Source organism: Notolepis coatsorum, assembly GCF_963971535.1.
Source record: "Notolepis coatsorum genome assembly, chromosome: 13".
NCBI lineage: Eukaryota > Metazoa > Chordata > Actinopteri > Aulopiformes > Paralepididae > Notolepis > Notolepis coatsorum.
Window position 1 is genome coordinate 56,445,752 of NC_140177.1, and position 16,559 is coordinate 56,462,310.

Here is a 16,559-nt window from a genome sequence, read left to right on the forward strand (position 1 = left end):
TTTCAGTATTTTAATAATTGTTTCTTATAGAAAACGCTCAAGGGGTGTAGCATCTAAGGCCGTGATCAGATCGGATGCCTTTTTCTTGCGCTCAAATGCGAGCCGTGGCGGTGTACATAGAGAATTGAAAGCGTTCCATAAATTACATGAATTACTACCGTTAGCATGAATATTAACGGGATGTCACTCACCAGGAATCTGTACAAACAAGGTTTTTCTGAAACTGCCAAAATTAGCTTCTCCCTCCATTATCGATTGGCTTGTTTGGCTGTCGATTTCTCTTCAGATACCTCCGATTTTGCAATCCCTCCCCTCGGTTGATTTGATTGGTCCTTCAACAAAAAGATAACATTGACGTTGGTGCACTCCATGCCTAAAACGTGCGAGACGTGCGCCTGTCACCGTGAAACCATTGAAAACGATGCGTTCAGGCGTGTTCAAAAAGGCACCCAATGTGATCACAGTCTAACAAAGCAGAAATGCTATCAAATAATCCTCAACACACACAGCTGGACCCAAAAACTGCAAACGGCAATGGAAGGGGTCCAAGGTATTAAAGAAGTAGCAGACATTCTGCTGTAGTGCCATCAGTAGTGGGTCACTATAGGAGCCCACATGCCAAATGTGTTAGTTCTGGCACTTGGTTTCCTGTACTGGTTAAAAACAAAGACTCATTTAGAGAACTGGCACATTGGGTCCAGCAGAAACACTCTGTCACCAACCCGATATCTGTAATTATATCATTACTGATGCGGTGCCCATTCAAAACATGCATGACAATGAAAATGGTTCTTGATGGCTGTTTGTGACCTTTGCGACAAATGCCTTTTTCCTTTTCTACACTAAATGTCACTAACGTTGATGTCACCAATGTCGGTTGTTCATATAACTACTACTATATGAACTGTTAATAAATTATGTCCCGGAGATCTCAAGAGCTCAAACTCAACACTGCACTTCCTTGTGTCTTTAGCAATACAATACCCCCGTCAAGTGTGAAGTCGATCGGATGAATGATCGAAGGACAAAACCGACAGATAGTCGAGAAAATTGTAAGACAGACATACAGCGACTCCTTTCATTTGAGTTAGATAAATGTCTGTTGTGAAGAGAGGATAAATGGCTATAAGGAATTGCAAACAAAAGCTTTCCATTACACTGGATACTAGGTCTACACCGTTATTACACTGTAGGAGCTATTTTCCACTGTATCATCATTTGACTGTGTGTTTGTTTCCTGTGCTTCGTCTGCAGAGCACTCGGATACGCTGAATAAGAATTTCTCGATCGCCTTCTCCATCATCGGCATGTTCTCCTCCCACGCAGTCAGCAACCTGAGCATCTTCTTTTGTGCCGAAATCACCCCCACCGTCATCAGGTGAGACCACCCACACACTGGGGACTATACCACTCGAGTGCTGCAAGGAGGGGGGGATTTAAATTAATTTCAAAAGGCTATATATATTTGTTTGAACGAAAGCGTTTGGTAGAAGACACAGTGCTTGCGATTTAACTTTTAGGGGTAATAGGGTATGGTGTGTGATCTACTACCCTGTGTTGTGCTACTTTGAATGTAACTGAAATGGTAAATGTGCGGCCGGTTTTTCTGAGCTGAAAAGTGAGCCGTCCACATTGTACTGTAGGCTATAGAGCACAGCTCTCGACTGGCTAATAATATAATCAATGGAGAGGTCTATGACTCAAGGTTGAATTGACCTGCAGGGAAACCACCACAACGTTACAGCATCGCTGCAGCATCCCCCTCCCTCGCCCATCATAAGAGGGCTCCATGAGACCATTGAACTCTTTGACACAGTACACAGCCTTTCACAGTTCAATGTCATAATGCACTCGTCGTATGTCCAAGTCATGTATGAGTTACTCCTCTCCCTCTTGAGGATATAATATGACACAGCATTGGATTTTTCATTATCTTGGGTTATGTAAGGCATGGTGCACTGCTGTAGGAATGGCTGAAAGGGGCCCTCTGGTGGTCAACGGGGGGGATGACGGGGGGAATGGGACTGCGTACAAGGGAGGGTGTTTCACTTGGATTGTAGCACTCTCTGCTGCTGTGTAATAAAACGGCAGTGAGACGTGTACAGTGTTGTCAGCACTGAGGCATCGCAAGCGTATGCAATGGGAGTCTTCTGTTGCAATGTTAACATCATGATTCTGAATTAAAGATGCATGCATACACATACAGACTGTATCGTCAATGTTGTTATCATGACAGGAGGACAACCCCCCCCCCCGCTGGGTCATTTCCAATACACCTAGCAACATTAGCACGTAGAAGGTCAACATGTTAACCTTTCTTTGGTTGATCTCGTGTTTCCTTGACCCTCCAGGGGCGGTGGTGTGGGTCTGGTGCTGGCCAGCGCTGGCTTCGGGATGCTGACCGCCCCGATCATGGAGCTGCACAACCAGAAGGGCTACTTCCTCCACCACATCATCTTTGCCTGCTGCACCCTCATATGTATCATCTGCATCCTGCTGCTGCCCGAGACACGCTACCTCTCCCTCCCCGAGACGCTGGCCGACGGCGAGTGCTACACCCGTATGCCCCTGATGGTCCAGAGGAAGCCTGGGGAACAGCACCTCCTGCTGACCCGGCAGGAGAGCAGCAGGGACTACACCCGGGTCCGTGACACTCCCCTCCACAAGGTAGTGGCTGCTACTGCGGTGTCCACCATGGACTCCACGGCCTCCTCCGCCGTCGACCTGACCGCGCCCTCGGTCCTAGATATATCGGCACCCCCTGCCGTAGAGGTCCACCCTGGCAAGCCCGGGGCCAAGGGCGCCAACGGTCGCTCCGTTTCGCTCTCATCCATAACCCCAATCACAGCCCTGGATAAAGAGTGTGTCACGCTTGCAAGTAAAGAGCACCTGCTGTCCTCCACTCATTTACATGAAGCCCTGTGTGTCACAGACGATGAAGATTCCACCATTCCACTCATGGATTCCATAGAGCCATCTACTGATGCTGCCATTGTCATTGCCATGCCTGACGACACGGTCCCCTCCCCTACGGAGGAGTCGGCCGCTACCCCTGCCATTGAAACGCACCCTACCTCCTCATCTGACCCCCTCACCCTCCCCGCTCCTGAATCTGAACCTGCCTCCTTATTGGTATGCACCACTCCTGTCATTGAACCCCCACCTACCTCCACACTAGACTCCCCCACTCCCCACCTGGTCAATGACATCATTGATACCACCCCGATTTTGGACTCGACCACTCCAGCTTTGCCCGAGGAGGACGGCCCTGTCCCTTTGACGGACTTGCCAACTCCACCTGTGCATGAGCCTTTCCCTCCCTCCCCCGCTCCCTTCTCCCCTGTTCCCTCTTCTCCTGCTCCCTCCTCCCCTGCTCCCTCCTCCCATACTCCCTCTTCCCGTACTCCCTCCTCCCCCACTCCCTCTTCCCCTGCTCCCTCCTCCCGTACTCCCTCCTCCCCCGCTCCCTCCTCCCGTACTCCCTCCTCCCCTACTCCATCCTCCCCTGCTCCCTCCTCCTGTACTCCCTCCTCCCCTGCTCCCTCCTCCCCCGCTCCCTCCTCCCGTACTTCCTCCTCCCCCGCTCCCTCCTCCCGTACTCCCTCCTCCCCTGCTCCCTCCTCCCCTGCTCCCTCCTCCTGTACTCCCTCCTCCCCTGCTCCATCCTCCCGTACTCCCTCCTCCCCTGCTCCCTCCTCCCCCGCTCCCTCCTCCCGTACTTCCTCCTCCCCCGCTCCCTCCTCCCGTACTCCCTCCTCCCCTGCTCCCTCCTCCCCTGCTCCCTCCTCCTGTACTCCCTCCTCCCCTGCTCCATCCTCCCCTGCTCCCTCCTCCTGTACTCCCTCCTCCCCTGCTCCCTCCTCCCCCGCTCCCTCCTCCCGTACTCCCTCCTCCCCTACTCCATCCTCCCCTGCTCCCTCCTCCTGTACTCCCTCCTCCCCTGCTCCCTCCTCCTGTACTCCCTCCTCCCGTACTCCCTCCTCCCCTGCTCCCTCCTCCCGTACTCCCTCCTCCCCTGCTCCCTCCTCCCGTACTCTCTCCTTCCCTGCTCCCTCCTCCCGTACTCCCTCCTCCCCTGCTCCCTCCTCCCCTGCTCCCTCCTCCCCTGCTCCCTCCTCCCCCGCTCCCTCCTCCCCTGCTCTCTCCTCCCCTGTTCCCTCCTCCCCTGCTCCCTCCTCCCCCGCAGACACAGACATTGTTCACACCCCAACTCTGGACTCCGCCATCTTGCCCGTCACAGACATACTTCACCCCTCACCCGCTTCAGCCACCCTCCTTGTCCCAGACTCAGTACCGGCCGCCATTACAGACTCCGCCTCCACAGGGGCGACTCCCGCCCCTGTAATTAACTGCACCATCTCCTCCCCCATAGACTCCGGCGTCCTGCCCGTCACAGACTGTACCATCATGGAAAACAATGCTATCAATGGAGTGGCCTCCTCATGATCCAACGCTCCAGCCAAGGAAGATGCTTCCATACGGAAGGCTCCGCTGCAGGAAGCAGCCCCTATGAGTCACGGGGCAGTGACTGGCCTGTTCAGGCTCCCAGCACTTAACGCAGACTGCCACCACCTGGACTTGAGGAAACGTGTTTTGTTTTTTTGCAGTGATGCATGTTTTCCTCTGGCGTCCCTCAGCCCCCCCTCCTCCTCCCTCACTGCAATCAGCCAATAAATAGGACCATGTAAGTGTGTCTGTAAGCGTGTGTGTGTTTGTGTGCGGGGAGGCTGGTCTGCATCTTGTGTGCTCACCTCTGCTCTGCTGAATGTCGTGGGACATCACCAGCCTGTGAAACAACTTTTCATGTAAATCAATGAAAATCACCGTCTTGTCATTTTAAAAGAGACTTAGGAAAATGCCCATGATAGGTGAGACATGTTATCATGGTTGGTGGGAAATGCCATGAAGCAAACAAAAAAGAAAATTCCTGTGGCACTTTTTCTCAGATGAAATGACCACCCAATGTATTGAGCACCTTACCTTGATGGGAGGGAAGAATCAGAATGTCTGTGCCAGATCTTTATACTGAATTTAGGACTCTTGCTGTATTTTGTTGTAAACGAAAGGAAAACGTAAGAATCTTGAGCGATTTTCTAAACATAATACCAAATGCAATTCTGCCCAAATGAAATGTAAATGTAGTGTCAGTAAACAAGATAAGAATATTTGCAGTATTAGTAGATACTAGGGCTGTACCGAATGTCATTTTTTTAACATTCTAAGCTTCGATTGAAGTATTCAAACGAAGCTTTGAATGTCTATACAAAAAAATTTACTTCATAAAAAAATTAAATAATAATTTAAAAAAATGTTTCAAACTCAATTTGAATAAAGTGATTAATCTGATTAAATTAGTCTTTTTCTTTTATTAAATCAACTTTCTTTAATGAATATAACTCATCAGTTTCGTCAACATAAATAATCCAATAAGGGCACGGTTGGTATGAAAGTGATGGTGACGTCTTATAGTATAATATTATAATATTAGTGTAGCCTAATCTTTAACTGCAACTGTGAATAAAACCCCCATTGGTTTAAACCGATTGAATAGACCAAAAAAAAAAAAAAAAAAAAAAAAGTTTATAAAAAAAAAAATATTATTAAAAAAGAATTATTCAAATGTTGATTTAGAATTCGAAGCTTCGAAGCATTCGGTACAGCCCTAAAAAAACTGGTTGGAAAAACGGAATACTGCGGTCTTTCGTGTTACACAAGAGTGTATGAAAGCAAATCAGGCCTTTTTTGAAGTTCAAAAGGCAATACTATTTAGTATTAAAAAAAAAAGAAAAAAAAAAGAAAAAAAGCTTTATCAAGAATAAAACAATGCTTTTTCAGAGGATGGCCTATTCAAAGTGAGAGGTTTGGGTCGGATAGCCAAGTTGCACTGGTCAGAATTGCTTGATGCATTACGTAGACTCTGATGTGATAAGAGAAGAGACTCATATTTTGTGGGTCTGGAGCAACATGATTTTATTTTTCCAATTGTTCCAGTCAATGAAATTTATGGTATGCAATTTTTTTTTGTAAATGTGATATTGTAAAGTAAATGCATACTTTATATTGTTGTACTTGATTGCAAAAAATGTTTTTGAACATCATCTCCCGTGCCCTTATTGTACAAAGCTATAAGGCATTCTTGCAATATTTGTGTGAATGTTAAGTGGCACCTTATCCTTTGATATGGGGACAAAGCATGAAAAGTAAAATGTGAACTTGTCAACAAAAAAAAACTGAAAAAGAAACGTATGTTCAAAACAGCCACTACCCTAAAAACACATGAGGTCTATTTTTGAAATGGACTCATGAATGAGAACATGTTTGGTGTGATTATAATGTTATCACAACATTGCCAACCTGTGTGTTTTTCAAATCATGTTGTAAACATAGTTTTCGTATATCACTAATATACATAAAACTATATTTACCTCACAGCAGCTGCAATACTTTATGCATTTGTGAAACGGGAATTTTTTTTAAATGTAGGTCAATTCCTTTTGCTTTATTCCTCATCTACATCTTTAACATTATTAACATTTACATGGACCCTTGCTTAACGAAATTGTCTCTGAGAGTTATATGGAAACATAATTCATGAAGAGCTTTTTCTCCCAAAACCCATGTCCAATGACGGACAGCATTATACTTGACTAAGATCTGTGACTAACTTGACAATGGTAGCTACATACTTGATACATTGGAGGCCATTGTAATACTTGTCCAGAGGAGGGGGAGGTTTGATCACGGATATAGGTCACCGTTTACAGTGACTCTCACAATAATGATGATAATAATAAATAATACAACACTACTGTACTGTAGAATCCTAGAGCTAACTGGATGATGTCTTATCATTTCAAATGTGATGGAACTCGGTCTCTCACAGTTTGTTGTATTGCCAGTTATTTATCCAGGGAATTAGCACTCGTCTTAAAGAGAAATGCGGTGGCATTCGGTGGTTCAATCATCGACAGACTTTACTAATCAGTTTCTGTTCTCTCACGGTCTAGCTGGCACATAGCTGGTACATTCACATGTTATTGTAAAGATCTTTGCAAGGTACCGCTCTCTTTTTGGAATGCCCTCTGCTTTTATCTCCCAAGACAAAAGTGTGCTCACTCTCAAATATAGTACACTGTGCTCTGATTTCCAACGATCATGCATAACCTACCGTACTTTCCAATGATCATGCATGACCTACCATACTTTCTGGTCGTTTTCACGACATCCTTGTCAAGACGGTGCACTCCCATACAGTTCCCGGCATGATTGACGATGATAAGTATGGGTCAGGTCACAAAACATGTTGGCCATTTATGGAACGCCAAGTGTTTCATGTCTAACATGCCATGCCTCAAAAGCACAATGTCCTGCGATCCTGTGAAGTCAGATTAGTTAGAGGCTGTTCTGCTCTTAAAAGGCAAGACATCAGATTAAGAGTCCTTAATCACTCATATATACATTGTGGGCAGTGGACCCACATAATGTAAGATTCACTGTATAGAATAAGATGTTCACATTGGATTTGCTAAAGAGGTCAAGCGTCCTACATGTTAAGAGAATATTGTCTGCAGTGGTCGACGGCTAACGTTGCACCTTGTTGGGACTCCCCTGTGTGTTTGACTGCAATTCTCACCGCCTCAGTGTGTATTACTTACTTGTTAGGAATGAGATGTGCATCGCTGAAGGCCTCACTGAGATAATGACACAACAGCCGGTGTCTTCTCTGGATTTCAACTGTACCCCGCGCTTTCAGTTGAATGCCTGCACCAGAGAGTCTCTGGGCATTTTTAACGCCCCATTGTGCATCCCTTCTGACTAAGCATTTGGTTACTTTTAATTCAACTGTGGGGACACAATCTGGCCCATGTGAAGGTAAAGATCTGCTCCGTCTGACCGTGTGTAGACTAGTGGACGTGTAGACTATACAGTGGCAGACTTTAGACATGGGATAGGATACAGTAGACTAGAACACGCCACGGAGTGTGCCTGTGGAGATGACTCCTTGTCATTGTGCATTGCATCATGCCATGGATCATACCAAGTATTTGGTCATTTTTAAAACCTGACGAAAGAAAAATAAATCTGCTACACCAAGTCCCCCACTGCAAACATCTCATTATCTCATCTCAGATCTGCTTCTATATTATGACTCAGAATCTCTGTTGATGGGAGATTTGAATGAATGTAAAAAAAAGAAAACACAAAAAAAACTGATTGTACAATTAAAATCTTTTTTTATTTTTGTTTTTAACATGAATAATGCACTTGTACATAAGCCATATGTCTTGTTAAAATAAACGTCTCTATTTATTGATCAACTATGGATGTCCTTGCATTTGTCATTTATTGTACACGCCCATGAACTTCTACTTTTTATTTGAAAAAGGATCCAAGCTGATCTCTATTGAATCTAAAGTAGGTAATCCGTTGCTGCAGCCTGCTGTATTGAGATAAAGTCTGTAAGGTCTGGACATTTCCTGGCAATAAAACCGTTGCTTTGAAGCTGAAACGACAACATTTAATGTAAAAAAAAAACAGGCAGCATTTTGTCTGGGACAGAGTGATGTCAGTCTACAGTGGGTGATGCAGCATCCTCTGGTCCACTGCATCAAAACGGCGCCCTTCCATTGGTTGATGGGGATATTAGGATGTAGCGCAGTTGTGGCGTCATCCAACAGCATCACGTTGATGTGTCTCACCGGCTCATCGCTGCCCCAGGAATGTAGCGAGTGCTGATAGCGAGGAATACAGCGGTGGCGAGAGATTGAAGACTGGACACAGGTTGAAGTTGAGACAAAGGCGTCCAGCCCGCATCCGAAGCGCATCATGAGGGAGATTGTCCACATCCAAGCCGGGCAGTGCGGAAATCAGATTGGAGCTAAGGTGGGCTATGCTGTTAATTCATTACTAGTCTATTATTTTGTTATGGGGAAACTGAAAGAAGGTAACTGCATGGACAGTATAGCCTAGCTACTTAGAATACCGAAGCCGACGGTATTCTCTGTTTAATATTTTAACCTAACATCGTTAGCTAATAGTTTAACTATTTATGCTAGGTCCCTTTCATGTTTATGGATTATTTAGGTTTTTTCGTTTTTAGGAAAATGTCATAACTATATTATATATGGCATTGGCCACGTTATCATGTCTGGGTGCGGTTCATGCTCTCTGGGCAGGGCTGTGCCGCCCGCCAGGCTGCAGTAGTGTCGCCCAGTGGCTGCATGTCACTTTGTCATCAAAGAGATGATATAGGCTTTATAAATCGTTGGGTCATTGGCCGTTTTTAAATTTTTATTTTAGGTCATGCTTACAGATTCGACCCTCGATTGAAGTCAGTAGCCTGTGATTGTCCCATTGTAGTTCTGGGAGGTGATAAGTGATGAACACGGCATCGACCCCACTGGCAGTTACCAAGGTGACAGTGACCTACAGCTGGAGAGGATAAACGTCTATTATAATGAAGCATCAGGTAAATATGTGTCTCTAAATTCATACATCAGTTCTTGTCTTGTTCTTGACGAGTCATTCTATCTGATGATATCAGAACGGTCTGAGCATTGCAGGGCTATTCTGTTTGTGCCCGTATCCTAGCATGACCCTGTATACTGCAGACCTCATTTTAATCCCACAGTGGGCCTGTGTCTCTAATTTGATTGCTTGGGAAAAGTAGGTCCTGCTACTAGTGCAAGGAAATGAGGACAATGTACCCTCTCTCTCTCTCTCTCTCTCTCTCTCTCTCTCTCTCTCTCTCTCTCTCTCTCTCTCTCTCTCTCTCTCTCTCTCTCTCTCTCTCTCTCTCTCTCTCTCTCTCTCTCTCTCTCGCACGCACACACCCCTTCTCCATCTCATGTGGAGCACAGGTATCTGCAGTCTCAATATAACTGACCCAGCACTCGCCATGCGTTGGTCAGATTTGATTGGCCGTGCATCTTTGAAGGTCGGGCAAACGCATCACCCCATGTCATTTGTCACAGCTATATTGAACAGACATGTGCCCAGCCAGCCCCCTGAAACTCCAGAGGTCTGCTACACAGGATGCCCAGATACGTTCACATGGCAGAATCACAATATGTGCTTGATCTAACCTATAGGCCTATCTAATTTCAAGTGTTCATGCATTATGGGTCCTTTGTTTCCCTGTTACGAGGTGTAAATTGAGCAGGTGTCAATCTTAACCTCTAAGTCACTAGTGTGAGGAGGGGTTGAGTATCCCACTGATAATAGATAGATTTGATTATACATATGAGGGCGATGTTAAAGAGTCGAGCAGATGTGATCTTGAGAGAACAAAAAGGGGGGGGGGGGCATCCTTTGAAAGGACTCTGATGACCTCAGCCATTTTCACGCCCCACTCTTCTAGAACAAGCAGATTTGTAGTGCTGTCTACTGCTGCAGTCTGCAAGCAGGACGGGTAGGGGTGGTGGGGGTTAGAGGGGGGGGGGGGCTATTGAGGGTGAGACACAATCATTAATTCATTAATTCAATCTGTATTCAATCTCGAAAGATCATTGAGAGCAGGCTCTCATTTACAAATGCACTATGTGATCTGTTAGGTGGAGGTATGTGATGGAGGAGCTCTAGGTAATGTGTTTTATTCATTTCCTTCCTATACTGTAATGTATTTATTAACCTATAGTAGGGATGTGGTTTCATTTCAAATAGTGTTGGATTTGATTTAGATTTAGCATGTGTAGACGAGGCTACATGGCTGCCTTTACTACACCCACCCACTTTACTACACAAGGCCCAGAGACAACAGTAAAAAATTAGCTTTGGCTAACACTGTCTCACACGTTTATATTTATGTTCATTAATGTGTGCTGTCCCTGTTCAAAGTTTAAACTGAAACACTTTACTACACCCACCCCCCTGTCCCGTTCCCTCCTGATGTCCTTCTCTCCGTTCCCCTCTTTCCCCCAAAGGTAGCAAGTTTGTCCCCCGTGCCATCCTGGTGGACCTGGAGCCCGGCACCATGGACTCAGTCCGCTCGGGCCCGTTCGGGCAGCTCTTCAGACCGGACAACTTTGTCTTTGGTGAGCGCTGCTGCGGTGATCGTGACATTGTTGTTGTGAGCAGACCGTGCATATGTGTGTGTGTGTGTGTGGGTCACCATCTGCTGTCGTGTTTACATGTCCAATCCTAAAGGCCCAATCGGTGATCCAAACCTAAACAAAATGGGTAGCCCCACCAACAAATATAATAAATAAAAAAGGAGACATGCTTTCATTCTATACTTCTTGATTGACCGGGCTCTTGAGACAAGGACTAACACTAGACAACTAATTAAATTCGTTTTCAATTGTATTTTGTAGTTGGACAAGGTTTGTTTTGTTTGCATTGTTGTAATGTTTGTAATCACCAGAGTAAAATAGATGTATATTCCGAATTACAACGAGTTAAGAAAGCATAAAAAATAGCATATATTGCATATATCTACAGATCAAACTTGGCAAGGATGTATGTGAATATACACCGCATAGATATGGTAAAAAAGAAAACACAGATTGGGGCTTTAAGTTTCCGCAGCCTCGCAGCAATGTGCCAGTGAGGTGATGCAGTGTCCATGCGCAACCGTGTCAGACTCAGACAGCTCTCGCGGTGACTCAGTGAAAAGCAGTCTACAGGGAGATACTGCTTCAGTGCTGCTGAACACAGAGCATATAATAGGGGACTCTAATTAAATCCACTACAGGACACCTCGTCATCTCTGCCTCTAGGGTTCGGGACGTGGGCTGGAAGTGAGGTGGTTGCCACGTGTCGCTACAGATGCTGGTCACCATCTTTGGAGGATCACTTAGAAACAGAGGAATTAAGGGTCGGGGGTTTCTCCCGTGATGATCGTGAGATTTTCTGTGGCAGCTTTTCACATGACTTTTATCTTTTAACCCTAAAAATCTGCCTGTCAACACATAGGGGAGAATGGGGTAATTTGTGCCAAGGGGCAAGTAGTGTCACCCCTGTTATCTAGAAAACCATAGAAGAAGTTGGTCATGTGACAACATATTTTTGAAGAGGCATCCATTTCACTCAACCTGCAAAGAAGGGAGACACATTTAAGCACATTTAAGTTCAAAAAACATTATTTTGCCCTCCAAAGTAAAATTTGTATGATCAAGGTTTTTTTATTGCTGTGTTTGAACAATTATAGACAACTTTGAAAACAGTTCACACATGTTTTAGTGCTTTAGTAAGCTACACCATGAGTCTATACAGTTAGCATGATGCTAGCTCAAAACAGCTGGGGGATGCATTTTGTTTAAATGGTAGGATTGGGGTGATTTGTGCCAATGGGCCTGGGTTAAGTCGTGCCAGTTGTTCTGTTTGTTAAATTGCCCCAAATTATAATTATTAACTATATATATTACCCTATTGTATTTTATTGTTATTGTACATTGTATTCTTACATTTGATCACTAAAACGATGTGATATTCTTAATTTTAGACCAAAATCCATCATGCCACGCAGATACAAACGGAAGACAGACAGGGTTTCAACTCCTCTTGAGAAGTTGGAAAGAGCAGTGAAAGAGGTGCACCAGGGGAAGACTATACGTCAGGTTGGAAAGGAGATGAAGATCTGCAGGATACTTTTACCGCTTTTGAGATTAAAATGATCTGTTTTACTTAAAATTATCAATGGCACAATTTACTCCAGTGTATTCTCTCTAATGTCACAACTTACCCCGCACTGGGGGCAAGTTGTGCCACAAAACCACTTTTTTTTCTAAAGCTATATTTCTGAAAGTTTATTTAAGATCCAAAATGATTGTCCCCAGGGATGTACAACATCCTAAATTATATGTACATAATAGTTTAGTTGCTTTAAAGGCACTTTAAGAAAAAATTTGCACTATTTACCCCACTCTCCCCTACTAGAGTGATCCTCTACATATGGCATATCAGCTTCCCAAGCCCTATACAATGAAACCCCCTCTATACACTGAAACTCACGTATGTTGCATTTTCATTGCTCAGATGTAAATAGTCAAACAATCAAATACATCTTAGAGCATATTAAGCAACAGAGATTATCCCGTGCTAGTTTAGAGGTGGTTTTTACACGACGTGCGTGTCTTTCAGGTCAGAGCGGTGCCGGAAACAACTGGGCCAAGGGCCACTACACAGAGGGAGCAGAGCTGGTGGACTCCGTCCTGGACGTGGTGAGGAAGGAGGCAGAGAACTGCGACTGCCTACAGGGCTTCCAGCTCACCCACTCGCTGGGCGGAGGTACTGGCTCCGGAATGGGCACCCTGCTCATCAGCAAGATCCGCGAGGAGTACCCCGACCGCATCATGAACACCTTCAGCGTCATGCCGTCCCCCAAGGTGTCCGACACCGTGGTGGAGCCCTACAACGCCACGCTCTCCGTCCACCAGCTGGTGGAGAACACGGACGAGACCTTCAGCATCGACAACGAGGCGCTCTACGACATCTGCTTCCGCACGCTGAAGCTGACCACGCCCACCTACGGGGATCTCAACCACCTGGTCTCGGCGACCATGAGCGGGGTCACCACCTGCCTGCGCTTCCCCGGGCAGCTCAACGCCGACCTCCGCAAGCTGGCCGTCAACATGGTGCCCTTCCCCCGCCTGCACTTCTTCATGCCCGGCTTCGCCCCGCTTACCAGCAGGGGGAGCCAGCAGTACCGCGCCCTCTCTGTGCCCGAGCTGACGCAGCAGATGTTCGACGCCAAGAACATGATGGCGGCCTGTGACCCGCGCCACGGACGCTACCTGACGGTGGCTGCCATCTTCCGTGGCCGCATGTCCATGAAGGAGGTGGACGAGCAGATGCTGAGCGTGCAGAACAAGAACAGCAGCTACTTCGTAGAGTGGATCCCCAACAACGTGAAGACGGCCGTCTGCGACATTCCGCCCCGCGGCCTCAAGATGTCCGCCACCTTCATCGGCAACAGTACGGCGATCCAGGAGCTGTTCAGGAGGATCTCCGAGCAGTTCACCGCCATGTTCCGCCGCAAAGCCTTCCTCCACTGGTACACCGGGGAAGGAATGGACGAGATGGAGTTCACGGAGGCTGAGAGCAACATGAATGACCTGGTATCAGAGTACCAGCAGTACCAGGACGCCACCGCCGACGAGATGGGAGAGTACGAGGAAGACGAATTGGAGGATGAGGAGGAATCGCGGCATGACGCGCGCCACTGATAGTGACGCTTAGAAGTATCAGCCTGTGTGCTTCTTGAACCAATCACTTGAAATAATCAATAATTGTTGTTGGAAGGTGAAAGTGAAAGATAATGATGAGAAATGTAGATGCAGAATGTTAAGCTATTCAGTACAGTGTGCAGATCATGTTGAATCTTTTTCGCCTAAATTATACTGTGTAGAAACGTGGCTCAAATACAGTATATATTGGAGAAGACAGTGAGTGATATTAGAATTTAACAATTATGTGAGTATTATAGTTATTGGTTTTCCCATTCATGCGTTGCTGGTGTCAAGAGAAACCCTGTTGTCAGAAATATAATTTTGTAACATATACCTCAAAATGTTGCATATACCTCTGTTGCAAGTCTTAAAATAAAAGGCCATGTCCTATAAATATATCATATGTGTAGTGTTTTCCTTTTTTCTTTTGTGTATTATACAGATGGCATACGTCTAAAGCAAAACATGAGATATTATGTTACTAGGCCCTTGGTCAAGCTGTATTATGACGTGTTTACCCAGTGGTGGGGAGTGGTTAACTACACATACTGTAGTTCAATTCCTAGTAGTACAATTTACAGTAGTTTAACTACATTCCAATCTCTCCTAGCTTTTTCAGTAGTTAACTAGAAATGTTGCATTCAACAAGAACAACTGCTCCCGGTCCTGTCCTTAAAACACACCCTCAGGCCTACGTGAGGTTTTGCCCTGCCCTAGTCACTAAATCAAACGGACCTACACTTCAGATCAGTTGTTGCTCCGTGCAACTATATGCGATTAATATTTATCAGACTCATTTACTTTTAATTGTGAAGTAGCTAGTAGTTTAGTAAACTACAGTTTTAAAGTAGTTTCCCCAAAACGGTGTTTACCTCTATTTAGCACTGCATAGCCTAAAGCAATAGTTGTCTGAGACGTCTCTTAGTTTGTTTTCATTGGCTCGCTGCAACAGGAAACTACCCCCCCTTCTTTATATATTGTTTCGTGGGTGTGTACATCTGGCTCTAATCTGAGCAGTCACCTATCTGTTGTAATCAAAACATTTGGAAAAGGGAGAACCTTTTATAAATATTTTCGTATAGCCATGTCAAATACCAACTTCTAGGCGGTCGGGTGGCGTAGCGGAGATTGCGCTTGTCACCAATGCAAGAGGCTCCGGTCTCGACTCCCGGAGTCAGCATTGCCTGCGGCTTGGGCCGATCGGCATACTAACTCGTTTGGCTGAGTTAGCGGGAGGGAAGTCGTGGGTGGTAATCTGGCGTTGTGGACAGCGACGCCTACAGGTCAGGTCTGGGCGCCTGCTCAGCGAAAGGCAGGAAGTGGTGAAGGCAGCGTGACCTCCCACGCATTACACTTCACCAATGAGAGTCCTCGCTGCCAGGTGAAAAGAGAGCCACTGGCTGTCTCCGCATGTGTCGGAGGAAGCATGCGGTAGACTTCAGGGTTCCCTTGTACTGACCAGTAGGGGGAAAATGCGCACAACGACCAGGTAGGGGAGGGGGGGAATTGGCATAACGACTAAATTGGGATGGGGAGAAAAAGAGAAAAAATCTGAGAAAGAGAGGATTCATTTTTTTTTTTTTTACAAATTCTGAAAAACCTTCTGAAAAATATTTATTTTCTTAGATAGAAAAGTGGGGAGGAAACCTAAGCTGGAGGTTAACACTGCAGTGTTATAAGACAGAAATAAAAAGCCAAACCAGTTCTATCAGAGCAGCAGAAATCAAGAAAGGCCTAACACTGTAGAATGTTATTTGTGTTTGAGTCGCCACAAAATCTGAAAATAATGAAGTCATACATTGTAAAAGTTAATTTTTCAGCTGGTCCACAGACACATATCTATCAGCCCGAGGCCTGGGAGGCAAAATAAATTTGGGTTTTAGACCCACAACAGTCGTTAGGAGCCTTTTCAAACCACACAATTATAACGACAATCCAACACAGAATACATTTATTACCGGGTGCATGTCACAATAGTGACAGGATGAGATGTGCTGACAGAGACTCTTGAGATGCATTCTGGGCAGCTTGACAAGATGTGACCGAAGATGCTGAATGCTGTATGGTTGGGAGGAGCGGAACCCGGCAGAGAAAGCATTTCTCAGGCAAAAAAGACACAAAGAGACGTCTATCTTTGCTCTGAATGTTTACTCACAGAGGGGAAACTGTCAGCTTCATAGTAGTCAAGGGACTCCTCCTGACCTTGAAGCCACTGTAAATGAGAATTATACTATAATATACTTCATCAAATTGTGACCAGCGTGTGAGACGTGGATACTGACATCTAGTGGATTCTAAAAGAACCATGTTTTTTATGGCCTATGAATAAAGCAAACAGGTACAAGCATCTACACACAGTGTCCAATATATTATGTTCAATTCACATCAGCC

The 16,559-nt window shown here is 45.6% G+C and overlaps 2 protein-coding genes across 6 annotated transcripts in view; both read left to right on the plus strand.

Moving 5' to 3' along the window:
- Positions 1 to 6,098, plus strand: part of LOC311239231 (uncharacterized protein) — an 85,862-nt gene extending 79,764 nt beyond the window's left edge. The window contains 2 exon segments of the mRNA XM_084327531.1: positions 1,255 to 1,378; positions 2,352 to 6,098. Of these exon segments, the coding sequence (XP_084183657.1) occupies positions 1,255 to 1,378; positions 2,352 to 4,446 (2,219 nt within the window). The 3' untranslated portion in view covers positions 4,447 to 6,098.
- A 2,679-nt stretch (positions 6,099 to 8,777) lies between these two features.
- On the plus strand, positions 8,778 to 14,197 carry LOC311239580 (tubulin beta-2A chain-like; the record flags this gene model as incomplete). Of its 5 annotated transcripts, none has more annotated exons than XM_084327939.1 (4): positions 8,778 to 8,883; positions 9,361 to 9,477; positions 10,922 to 11,033; positions 13,081 to 14,197. In XM_084327939.1, 4 exons carry the CDS (start codon positions 8,827 to 8,829, stop codon positions 14,163 to 14,165), a joined length of 1,371 nt encoding a protein of 456 aa, XP_084184065.1. In that variant the 3' UTR covers positions 14,166 to 14,197. The 5 variants fall into 5 exon arrangements, with proteins under 5 accessions (XP_084184065.1, XP_084184066.1, XP_084184064.1 ...); XM_084327940.1 differs by having other exon boundaries at positions 10,931 to 11,033; XM_084327938.1 differs by having other exon boundaries at positions 9,361 to 9,469; positions 10,923 to 11,033.
- Positions 14,198 to 16,559: the final 2,362 nt, after the last annotated feature.